Below are 13442 nucleotides of genomic sequence, written 5' to 3' on the forward strand. Positions count from 1 at the left end.
AGATCAAGTGAACATTAAAAAAAAATAAAAATTATTTACTTCATCATATGCCCCATATGATGCTTTGGTATAGCCAAAAATCCTTTGCCTAATCTCCAACAAATTGAGTCTGTAACACAATGCTGAGGACAGGACAGCATGAAGCACTGATTTGGAACAAAGATTTGGACACAGCCATAGCACATGGAGAATGGGACAAAGGGGAAACTGGCTTACATCTGTCAAGGCAGTTAGTGATTTGCTGGTTGATAATCACCATCTGAGGTGCAGTAGCTTGTTCTTGCTGAAAGATCATTAAAAAAAAAAAAAAAGTCTTGCATTATGTACGCTCAGCTCATTCGATAAAGGTTTAGTGACTGGATATATCTGAGTAATTTTCCATTAGGTGAGTTTACATCCACTTATTCAGTAAAAGCTAATTTAATAGCAAATGTAACCATTTATATTTATTTCAATTGGAATTTCAATATCCATGCAATCCAAATTCGTCAGCCAAAAAATTAAGACAACACATGCTACTAACTTCAAGATGCAGGAAGAGAGGACTGGCGCTGAGTTTACTAGCTTCAAACCATTCACAGCAACAGACTGAAGATACAAATCAAAACCTGTTGTGTAACTATGAATGTCGTCATTCCCTTTTCACATTTTCATTCATTCATTCAGCTGCTTTATCCTGGTCATGGGCACAGTCGATCTGGAACCTTTTTGGTGGTTATACTTTCAAAGATAAAGATACATCAATATACAATTTTATGTTTGGCATCTGCATCAGATTCCATGCAGTTAAATAAAAATGCATTCTGGTATATTGTTTTGGATTTTTGTGGAACCGAGCGACTATGAAAAACGCACAAAAATGGTATGAAGACGTGAGGCTGGGGTTGATTTCTTTCTAGTCCAGACTGCAAATTCATGCAGCCTATCAGCGACAGCTATCAGCCAATCAGCGACAGTCATGTCAGCTAAGTACACAAAAAGTGAAACACCCTGTAGATTTGGTTTCCATTTGGGTGAAGGCTACAAATGCCTTTGGATGAGAAAGTAAAAGTAGATACACTTAGCATAGAAATCCATCCCTCCATCCATTTTCTATACTTCTCATCCTACACAGGGTCGCAGGGAGCCTGGAGCCTTTCCCAGGGGACTCAGGGCACAAGGCAGGGGAACACCCTGGACCAGTTGCCAACCCATCACAGAGGACAATCGCACACCCATTCAGGCACTACAGGCAATTTGAAAATGCCAATCAGTCTACAATGCATGTCTTTAGACTGGGATTGGAAACCGGAGTACCCGGAGGAAACCCCCGAAGCACCGGGAGACTATGCAAGCTCTGCGCACAGGGCGGAGGTGGAATTCGAACCAATACATTAATAGATATCGCATCTAATATCACAACCAGTTACTGCCTTGATGTGTTGCCAGTCCATACCCAGAGGAAACCCAAATGGATAGAAAAAAACAAAAAAACAACCATGTAACCTGAGCACAAGGGAAGGGGGGGGGGGGGCAGGTGGCTGAGAGCAATGAGAAGGTAAAGCTACCTGCTCAGCCACAGTTCAGCCCTTTTCACATTTTCAACACACTGAAACACATTTTTTAATACACACAATATTGAGGTTGTGAACATGCCTGCAAGATTACCACTAAAGATTGCTGTATAATAAATGAAAATGCTCAAAAATAAAATATTAGGCTCTGAAATGCTCAGTTCCGATTTGGGTGGGGATCCATGGAATATACATTTCTAGGTGATACAGTACATTTGCTATATTTTCAGTTAAACTGAATTACTATGCTGAGCACTGAAACGCAAACGGCAACAAAATATTCTTCTGGAAAGAACACTTGAACTCACAGCTCTGTTAGAGCCTGAAGATGAGATTTTTAGCGGTGCTAACATGGGGATGTGATTTTAGCGATCGCGGCAGTCAAGCGTATTTTTGCATACTACTGCAGTGCAAGATTACTTTCCACTCAATTCCACCATGGCAGACATTTTATGGAACTCAAGAGGCTTGGAATCAAGGATACATGCACGGTAATGGGTCTTGGACCTTTTTTAGCTTCCTTAGTAATGAGCATGCAGTCCCTGCACTCAGGACCAGGTTGTCTTCCCCCTTGTGCTGGAAGAAACAAAATATAACAGACTAAACCCTATAACAGAGAAAGCAGCAGCCTTTGATTCAGAGTTTAAGGCGTCCTGTGGCTCTCTGTGTGCCCTGAGCTGATTCCCTCGGGCGCAACACCTCTGCTGGGCAAAAACACAGGGGGTGAAAGATTTTCTACTTGGCATTCTTTCTCTGTCTGCCTGTATCCTCACACCCCCTCGATGCTGCTTGCTTTCTCTCTTCCTCAGACTGAATGTGGTCCATGTTGTATGTGATCCGACTCCAGATGCATGCACCCCCAGTCTCTTGTTTGCATGAACATGCCACATGCTGCTTATGAACTTCCTTGAGCTGGAACATTTTCCCCTTGTTCTCTCCATCTGCCACCATTTCTCTACTGACTTTCCTTTGTTCTTCTCATCCGTATTACTCGCTCCAGAGAACATCATGTTTTGACATTGCGTGCATACAGTATGGCATACAGGGTGGTCATTGTGTTCAGTTTCTGCCGGAGTGTTTTGCTTGATTAAGATCTGAAGCGTGTCACCGATCACAGAGTGGTTATCGAACCAGAAGGCACGCAGTGTGAACTGGAACACATCAATGCTGGTGGTGCAGTTCTGCCTGGGCTTTAACTCAGAGCTGGAAAAAACAGTCCAAAAACAATCCATGATCCATGTACCTAATATGTGTATCTGTGTCTGTTAAGGGCTCCAAATATTCAGAATTAAACCCAAAGTGACAAATTGAAACACAAACTGGTGGTTTTACTTCTGTTTCTCTCACAAGCTTAATACTTGACCACTCGCTCATGCCTGAATGAAAGTAAAAAACCTCCCGCTCGTGCCATATGAACCCTTCTTGCAGGAAAAAAAAAAAAAAAAAAACTTCTTCCAAATGCCATAAATGTAAAATAAAGTGGGAAAAAACAGTGTGTACATTGTGTACATGGACTCTAGGAACAACACTGACGGGGAATATAATACTTAATTATACTACACAAGTACTTACATGCCCAATTATGGCCTTGAAACTTGTGTGCAAGTTGCAGACAGACTAGACCTTCATGGAACCAACCAGACAATGCACAGTTATACAAATGAATACTGCCAAAAATCAATTCATACCATTCAATATCTAATGTTTTTCATCTCTTGTAGTGTGAACTACAGCCTTCGACCCTGACCAACCTACAGCAAATAAAATGCGTCTAAATTCTTATTCTACACATCACCAACAAAGATGACTGATGAAAACTCATCTATATACGAAACCAATAGAGTGAGCACTGAACCAAGCAGAAGGACAAACTATCAATTTTCTCTGCAAATATACACTGTACTTTGATGACAGAAGGAAATGGACCACATTGACAAACTGGGGTTTGCTAATTAAACCAATAACCATTGTTTCGCACAAATTATTGAGAAGGAGCAATAAGCAGAAATGAATTGTGACTTTTCCCATCTGCTTTAAGGGTATGAATCCAGATCCAGTAGCCAGTTGCACCAACTTCTAGCGTAGCCTCGTTTGAATGATGCTGGCCACTGCGTTCGTTTTTTTTCCAGACTACTGCACCAAGTGACGTAGTTTCAACATAGCCTGAAATCATAACTTAAAAGATATGCATACCCTCCTCGTAGGTTCGATATCTGCCTTAACCAAAACTAAGTGGCAATACTTTTTAAAGTAAAGTGTGTTTACTGAAGATTCGTTGCTTTTTATTTTGTGAGTAGTTTTAATGTGGGAAGGATTATCGTGGTTTATGATCTCTAAATAAGGCCATTTCACTAAACTACACTGTTTATTATGTTTAAAAAATGATGTAAACGAGGATAAGATAAAGTGCAATCCGGCTATTTTTATATATATATATATATATATTATATAAATATATATTTTACTCAGGTCAACTTGAGATTATCACAGGGCACATTATCAGCAGGGCACAACATTTTTAAACTCACCAATAATGTAATTCTGTTGTTCAGCATATTCAGATTTGCATCCACTTCATTATCTTTTCTTACTATGGTTCATTACATTTGTTGCATGAGAGCACTAACAGAACAAGTACGAAAACAAGAAATGGATCGTTTGAGTCATCGCTTTATTGCAATCATGAGAGATAGACCTTGACTGTAGGAAATGTTACACTAAGAAAGACAGATGCTAAATACTTCCCTACATCTTGATCATACATCATGGATGTAGCATTACCTGTTTAGGTTGGATGGTGTTTCGGATTGCCTGGTGGTGGTGAAATGTTGAACGTTGCTCTGTGTGATAAAAGTTTTGATCTATGATCACTTCACACAGTACTAGTCATGACATACCGTAAGTGTCTGTGGTGCAACCGAAATTCTACACCACGCTAGTTTTGAACAAGTGCTGTATTCCAGTTGGAAACTTGGAATTTCCAAACTCTGACTAGTGAAAAAAAAAACAGAACACGCCTTCAACTCGGAAAACCCTGGAAGGACTCCTCGACACTGAGTTCAGCATGCGACATCAAATCAACATGGCTGCTCACAGCATCAAGAGCAAACAAAGTAACACTTGCTCAATTTGAAATGTTATGCTGTATATACTACTATTAGCTTAAGATCAATCCACATACACATGTATTTAGCTTGGGAAATTTATAGTAGCAGCTATAAAGTTTGCTGTTTGGAATAAATAAACATACATCACTCATCGCTGGCTAGAATATTGCTAACAAAAGATGACCATGGAGGCGTCTGTGTTTTTTTTTTTTTTTTCTCCACTTTGTAGATTGAATGCAAGTAGGATTGAAAATGATGTAATTCCAAGTTCTAACTTCCGTGCTGTCGAATACAGCATAACTACACCCTGACTTTCAATCGAAATCACGTTCAGCCAGTACAACTGGCTGCAGATATCTGTCCGTATCACAACGTCTCATTTTGAAATGTTTTATGCCTGAGCACTGTTCATACTTGATGCGCCCGACAAATATTTTTGACCTTTCAGAAAATAGTTGTATCTCAGATCTTTAACCTTTTCCTACCATGAGACGGCAACGATCTAAGGTTGTCTGTACACGTGTTATTACAGGATATGTTTGGTAGTAGGTGTGGCTGAGAATGCAGTGTTCTAGGGATAATTATTAGTAGGTCAAATTCCGCATGTCTGTCCTGTGAAGTGTCTTCACCGTTCTCTCTTACTTATTTTTTGATCACAATTTTCGATCAGAGAAAGATTCTACTGACTGTCATTCTATCATTATGTAAACGATTTTTTAAATCAACCTTGTCTGTTTCAAACCTGAAATCTTTGTAGTAGCTTCAAGAACATTTTCCATCTTACTCCCTGGGAGTTCATCTCTGGGGTATTATAGTATTGAGAAATGAAGCACATTATTTACTTGTTAATGAAATGTATTGATTATTCCATTTCTGTGTAACTACTGCAACCACCACCCCACATTTGAGAGCATGTTCATTGTAGCAATGACAACAATTACTTATCCTTTAAACATAAGAGGCAGTATTGGAGTCCATTTAAACAAAATAATCTTAGATAAAGGAATGCTTTTGGGCTTGTTTGAGGTAAAGTGACATCAATGGAAGAATTTTTTATTTTTTTTTCCCACACAGACGTCTTCAAACAAGCCGTTAACTAATGTATTTTTGTTTAGTTAAGTCCTCCCCCCACCACCCTTCTTCAAAATGGACATGGGCGGCATCACTTTACTCGGATTATGAATGTCCCTCTGGTCTTGTCATCAACATTCAAATTGTGATGCTTGTGTTTAAGCAGAATCACCACCTGCAAATGATGCACATTTTTGCCCTCTCTGATAGAAATATCCCATTGTGCCAAGTAATTCACATTCAAAACTGCATCCCAAACCAGAATACTTAACCCAATTGAACACGATTCGAGTATTCCCAACGTGCGACTGCTCAGTATTTGAAAAGTGTCCTGAGTATGAAAAAAAAACCCCTTCATTGTGCACATCAATGTGACCATCAAAGTTATTGAATACCAGATGAAAGAACCAACCCTCTCAGCGGGAACTTGTTATTTAGCTACTGTCAGCAGGTTAGCTCTCACTGTGACTGCCTGATCCAAAAGCAGTGCCCGTGCATTGCTGATACCTATGCTCATTCTGCAAGGTCACAAAGAGCACATAGCCTACAGAACAAACTAGTCACCCAATGTTAGCCTGCTTGATATAAGCTCTGGTTGTAATCTCACAGCACACTGCATGCCTTGTACAGCAGGATAAATATAGAGGCTTTCCTTTAGGAAAAGGACATATATGAGGCTAACTCTAGCTAGCTGGCCGAAATCGACTGTAGAGGAAAAAAAAAAACTACAACACTTGGTCGATTTCAGTGTTTTTTATTTATATACACGCCCCAAAAGTGTGCTGACATCTGACCATCACACACACATACTGTATGCTTATTGAACATCCCATTCCAAAAACACGGCCAATAATATGCTGTTAGTACATGCCCTTTTGTAGCTATAACAGCCTCCGATCTTCTTGGAAGGATTTCCAGTAGATTTTGGAATGGGGATTTGTGCATTAGTGATTCCAATTAATCCCAAAGATGTCATCACTTTTATACTATACCACTTAAAATGAATCCCAGTCCACAGTACTCGGGTGAGCCACAGATTCGAGAACACTTGTGCAAATGTACCAAACTCTTTCAGCAACTATTGTTTTCCCCCACACCTAAGTAATGAATAATAATAGAAGATCCAGTCTTGACCTTTAGATATTTGTGTTGCAAGTGGCTGAGAGGCAGTGGCCAAATTAAGCTCTCGTAGTGTGTGTTGCAGCAGCAATGTAGCAACATGAGTAGATTTCTGCCATGTGTGAGATTGCACACTCTTCCAGAATGGCAGGCTTGATGACTAACTCCCAACTGCTTGTGTTATTTTATGTAAGTTACCGGCTGAGTTGCATAAGTCTTTTCTCTCACTTTCACTCTCTCCTACACAAACACACACTAGAACACGCGCACACAAACACACACACACACACACACACACACACACAGAGTCTTTTTTATTTATTTATTTATTTATGCCTATTTCATGTCTGAAGGGACATATAGGTCAACAACAATCCAGCCAGGCATTTGGTCAATATTTGTTCGGCAAAGTCTTTAAAATGGACAGTACTGTATATGGACCGAGAGGCCCAAGTCAGGTTCACTAGTTTCCCCCTGCCACATACACATCACTTGTATATCATTAAATATATACAAGCAATACCATCCTGCTTATATGCGTGCAATCATTTATCACTGATTTAGCTGACACATGCGATACATCTTCCTCCTTATCTCGTGGAACATTAGTAATCGGTACAAGCGATCGCAGTCGGAACAAGCAGCCCATGGCTGTAACTGCAGTCAGGATGATGCTCCGATGTCATCACCAGTACAGCAGGCAGTATTTGTCAACTATTTCACAAGGTGCTGCATTTTTTTTTTTTTTTTTTTTTTTTAAATCGAACACGTTCCTGTGCTGTGTCTATTTATAGTGCTTATGCATATGTGAAGTGAGTGCGTGTGCAGGACAGTGGCTAGCTCTGGGGTTTATAAATAGCTGGAGCTAGCATTATTTCCACTGCTTGCCTCCGATGATCATCAATCATGTTAACGTCTGGAGAGTGAGCGTGTCACGGCGGTGTTGTACAATGCGCTGTAGCGTGGCCTTTTCCTCTCTTGACTGAGACACACTCCGGTGAAAGGGATGATGGGATGCAGAGGGGATCAGCATGACAGAGTGGGGACGTGGAGGTCCGGCTGCCTCAGGGGGTCCTACATGAAGCTATGTGTTATTGCTGAATAGTGAGAGGCGTTGTAGGTGATGAAGTGAGCGAGGCGCATAGATATAAGGATAGAGTGATACAGAAATTTCAGATAGAGATTAGATATTTCTCCTGAGAATGTCCTCTCTGCCTCACTCTCTCTATCTCTATCTGTCTCTTTCTCTTTCTTTTCTCTATACACACTCTCTCTTCACCTTTATTTCTTTTTATTAAGCTTTACAGCAGCTTGCAGCGAAGGACAGGACAGAGTCTAGGACAAGCAGATCTTATTCTGACATTCAGGGTCAGACATGCTTTGTTATTCTATACACACACACACACACACACACACACACACACAAAATCCAGTCTCTTTTTCATGTAGAGTAAGCAGCTGACAAACACCTACGCACAAAGACAAAAAAAGAGGAATCGGCCTCTTTCATTTTGTCTTATATACCTTGAGAGGCTTAAATATGCACATTATGCCTTCTCACATAAGCCATACGAACTTCCTCATCTCTAACTGTTATTCTAACACCTCCATCACAGCTCTAAACAAACAATCTCACATCTACTTATCACTTTCTGTCATGCGTGAATGTACACACACACACACACACACACACACACACACACTCTTTTTCAGCTCGAACATAACGACACACAACATATTTGTATTTTTTTCTCCACACATACAAACACACACATTGGAATCTTTTGATCTTGTTTCCATGGCAGTTCGTAGAATACAGTAGGAATCCAGCTGATAGCAAAGTGCTTACATAATGATTGCTGTGCCAAATCCTACCTAGCACACCTCGGTTCTCTAGCTCCCTTTCCCTAGTGCACATACAGTATTTCCCTGCCTCACATTCTGTCCAGTCTAACATCCAAGCCATTTCGGTGAATCCTCATCCACAAATCTTGTCATGCGGTCAAGTAACATATTAATCTCACCATTATATCAAACGCTCACTTTTCACACACCCTATGAGTCCACACCTTCTCCCAAACCCCTTCAGTCATCCCAGAAATGATCAGCAAGTCACAAAGAAAGAAAAGGACAAACGCTTGTGTATGAGTACAGCTAGGCAAGCTGTGCTCTCTATTCAATCCATCTGGGTGTGTAGTATCAAGAAATGATCGATTAGTACCACAGAGATGATGTTTTCTCCCCATCCAACATATAACAGTCTCACTGATTGCAGAAATGTTACTCTCTGTAGGACAACTTTGGTTACTTTACCTGGGCATTAGGGCTAAGTGGGTCATATTTGCAAGGGTGCTCAGGGGGATTAGTTTTGGAGTTCGTTTGTTTGTCCAAAGGACAGTGTAAAATGGAGAAGTGGTTTCCAATCTCCATCCTCAAGTACCTCTTGTGTTTCCCTGCTCAAACACAGGGAGAGACAAAGGAAGAACAACTAAATAGGCAGGATAGGGGTAGTCCAGGACCAGGGTTGGAAACCACTGATTTAGAAAATACTTTCACATGCTGCACCCCAACCCAGGTTGCCAAAATCCAGAAGGGTTCCCACTTTCCTATTCCTTCTCTGAAAAAGTTTAATGTGGTCCATATTTGGGTTAGTTTGTATGTCCAAAGGGCAGTATAACCTAGAGGAGTCACATGTTAGGGCAGGGACCATTATGAAATATGCAAAGCAGGGGCACTCCTGTAACACGTATAGGAACCACTAAGCTAGAAAACCTTCAATTGCTGAACCTCAACCCAGCCTGTCCGAATCCCAAAACCAAATTCCACAAGTGTCCCCACTTTTCTGTACCCTTTCTGCAAAGTGTATAGTGGGCTGTATTTTAGAGGGTGAACAGGATTGGGTTGGCTTTCTGGGTTACCTGGAGACACCTTTAGATGCTTGTCAACTAGGCAACCAGACCAAAGTCCAAAAATCCTAAAGCATCCTGCTTCCCCATTCTGAGATTATACTAATTATACACTTCGGGCAAGGGTGTACAAGTGCAATTATACAGCTTGTATACAAGATCAGAACCTAAATTATTCATAAAAACCCAAAGCACCCATACAATTTCCAAGCAGTCTTACCTCCCGCAGCTCTTTGGCCACATCTTTGAGCTCTATGAGAATGCCTTCCAGCTGCTCTATCACCATCTTCATGTGGCTGCGGATGCGCTCTCTCTGGCTGGGGATCTCAGAGGGTTCCTGGGCAGGAGCTCGACTCTTGGACATCCTTCACAGACGGAGCAGGGGTGGGTGGGCGGAGGGCTGAGCGCGGGGGCAGGCCGAGCCGCGGCCCATGTCTGGGGCCACCAGGAGCCGCAGTGCTACTGATCCGATCACTGATCCGATCTCGGGCTCGGGCCACGCAGGCAGGCTCCAACATCTTAAAAACACCCGCAGAACCAGGAAAGCTGGTGGGGCCTGTGCGCAAGCCTCCTCCTGCACAGCACTGTGGGATGTCCAAGAGCTCCGCAGGAAGAGGACAGTAGAGAGGAGAACGTAGGAGTCATTTAAAATGTCTTAAATCCGAGAAAGTGCTGAAAGGTTTGATCCAGGTACACGGAATCTAAGACAAAAAAAAATTGTAGTAATGTGAAAAAGAGAACTAGGTTTTGTTACATGATGTATTCCTGACCATGTGTGCCTTAAGAGAATAAAATCTGTTGCCACTGTCTATATATAATGAAGTTACCCTATGTGTAGGTGCTCCAAAAGATAATATTCAGCTGAACAGAGGACTTGTGAAAAGAAAGAGGCACTATGATTGCCAATGGTCCACTTTCAACACCCACAGAAAATCCCGACCAGAAGGAAAGACCCTATTTTTGAAAAAGCTCTGCGTCAGAAATTATTTTTGCTTCCATAGAGCTGGAGAGGCTAAGATTTGCTTCTAAATTCCTGCTTTGTTAAACTAATGTCTTTTTTGTATAAATGGAAGAAAAGACAACAGATTCTAGTAGAGGAGATTTCCCAATGCGTCCTGCACAAGCCTTCTTTAAGCAGAGTGTGGATTTAACAGACCTAAACCAAACAGAGACAACTGGCAGTCAGATTCAAGGTTAGCTTATATAAAAAAAAATAGGAGCTAGTCAGGTGTTGCAGCATGCAACTATTCCACACAAACGATTCAGACGTGTCCTTCCTCATTTAAAGGAAAAATCTCATGCTTGTGTCTGTGTAGGTGTGCTTTTCTGCAAAACCTAATTCATCTACGTATCATCAGCAAAAGAGAAGGATAATTATACTTACAATGGGAGCCCTCTGAGGTTGATGTATGTACAGTGGGAGCCCTCTGAGTATGATGAAGACTTTTTGGACAATGACATGTGAATCCCACTCCAGCCTTGAGCACCATTAGCATATCCTTGACCCTTGATCTCTTCTAAAGCCTCTCCTCATGGTGATGGAACTGGATTTCCAAATTCTTTAGAAAACACTTCAAATTGTTGTTGTCAATTCAATTCCATCTAAAAGTGAATGACATCCAGTCCACGTGGAAACTGTTTCCCTCAGGGGAATTGCTGTTCTTTTTCTGTTCTTTTTTTCCCTTTTTTTTTTTTCAGAAGTGGCCAGAGGAGGTAAATCCCATATCTGCTCCCCGAGGGTGATTAAGAGGAGAGGACCATTCACTCGTCACATGGCACCTAAGGAGACACGAAGGAGAATGGTTCATCCTCTTTCTTTCTTTTACCCCTTCTCTCTATATACCTATCTATCATTGCCATACCTTTACCTACACTATGTCACTTATCTTGCTGTCTTCCTCTATTTCTTTCAGAAGCAACTACTCAACTTTTTCAGCACTGGGGTGGTGAACGGAAGGCAGTACGGGCTTAAAGACAAGAAAAAAGAAGATTTCACTGCCTCAGCCTCAGACAGAAAGTAGAAAGTGTCCTAACACAACAAGCTCAGGTGGAGACAAGAGCAACTGACTTGATCTCTGCTCTGGTTAGCAGCGGAAACAGAGCGAAGCCTAATTCTATCTCTTTCTCCCAATGAGGTGATAACTGAGTGCCTTACCCCTCATCCTGCCAGCACTGTTGAAAACTACCTCGTTCTGTCTGACACTCACACACATGCACATGCATACACTCATGCTCTCTGTTTCTGTATCTTTTCTACACCCTCCCATACCTCTCTGTCTTTCCAGCCAGCAGGAGAATTCCATCCATCAGCAAGAGGAGAAGAGGAAGAAGAAGACAAGGCACATGAAGATGAAGAAGATGAACAAGATTAGAACCCTGGGAATCCCGTCCTCGAGGAAGCTTGCGTTGCTGCGGTGAAGGCTGATCCAGGGTGTTGAGGCTGCCGCTGCTGCCTCCGTCTCTACGGCGACGCCTCCCCTTATCCGTGACGACAGCCTGGGTCTGAAGAAGAGATGTACCCTCTGCCTTAATGTGTGAGCCCTGTAGCTCACACACACATACATACACACACAATCATCCTCTCTCTCACACTCTCTCTCACTCTCTCTCTCTTTCTATCTGTCTCTCACTCGACACTCTCTCTCCATCCCTTCCTCTCACCCCCTCACTCACTGGCGGATGTGGGTTGCTAGGAGCAGGAGTTTATCGAGTGGCTCAGGTGGCTGCCAGAAACGACTCTCGCTCTCTTTCTCTCCCTCTGTCTCTCCCTCTCTCACCAGTCGTGATGGGAGGAGCCAGAGAGTTTAAACAGACAGCAACAGCTAACAGTATCTGCTAAGAGCACAGCCTCTCTCTCTCTCTTTTTCTCTTTCCCAATCTCTCGGGCCTCTCACCCTGCCTCCCTTTCTGCCTCCCGTTATTCTGAATTCACAGTTCACTATCTGTATCTCTATGTATCCCAAATGACATGTTCTCCTTCATGCCTCACACCAGATCTTAGTGTAATGTATGCTATTAAAAGAGCATCCTGCAATGGAAAACTATTTCCAAACCAGCTAGTAGTGTATATACTGTGTACATGCCACTTTACTAGATACCCACACTTTTTACACTCTACAATCATTGGCTAATATTTCAGGTATTCCTGTACATATAGGTCACTTTGTAGGTATACAATAACTGACTTTAGACAATTTGTCATTTGATCAGTCCTCTTATTGCCCATCCATCCATAAATCAATTGAAATCATTGACATAGCCCAAACGAAATAAAGTCAAGACTATTTAAATTGTTGATCACTCAAAAGAGATAATTGCTGTTTCAGTGGAGTTTATGCGTATAGTTGTCAAGATTTGGACTATGAGGACTATAACGATTAACATCTGTTGAGTGCCTGATTTAAATGGTAGGGCTTGGATGAGCCGCTACTGTATTTAAGCATATCAATAATCATCTGCAAAATGAAACTCTTCTTTGACCCTTATACCATTTGTCTAGGGAAGACAAGAGTGATGTCCATCCATCCATTTTCTATACCACTTATCATACACAGGGTCACAGAGACACTGGCATCTATCCCAAGGGACTTGAGGCACAAGGTGGGGGACACCCTGGATGGGGTGCCAACCCATCTCAGAGCACATTTGCAGACACACTCACACATCCATTCACACTCTACAGACAA

At 41.8% G+C, this 13442-nt stretch overlaps 1 protein-coding gene across 3 annotated transcripts in view; it reads right to left on the minus strand.

Annotated features, from left to right (window-relative positions):
• The window catches only part of insyn1 (inhibitory synaptic factor 1), a 79147-nt gene extending 66260 nt beyond the window's left edge, over positions 1 to 12887 (minus strand). Inside the window, exons 1-3 of one of the 3 annotated variants that reach the window (XM_053622623.1) lie at positions 12026 to 12887; positions 11141 to 11535; positions 9977 to 10457 (exon numbers count right to left, since the gene is read on the minus strand). In XM_053622623.1, the coding sequence (XP_053478598.1) occupies positions 9977 to 10120 (144 nt within the window). In that variant the 5' untranslated portion in view covers positions 10121 to 10457; positions 11141 to 11535; positions 12026 to 12887. Of the gene's footprint in view, positions 1 to 9976; positions 10458 to 11140; positions 11564 to 11618; positions 11643 to 12025 lie in introns of those variants that run through there. The other 2 variants (XM_053622625.1, XM_053622624.1) reach the window with 2 other exon arrangements.
• Between the last annotated feature and the right edge of the window lie 555 nt (positions 12888 to 13442).

Source organism: Ictalurus furcatus, chromosome 4 (assembly GCF_023375685.1).
Source record: "Ictalurus furcatus strain D&B chromosome 4, Billie_1.0, whole genome shotgun sequence".
NCBI classification, from domain to species: domain Eukaryota; kingdom Metazoa; phylum Chordata; class Actinopteri; order Siluriformes; family Ictaluridae; genus Ictalurus; species Ictalurus furcatus.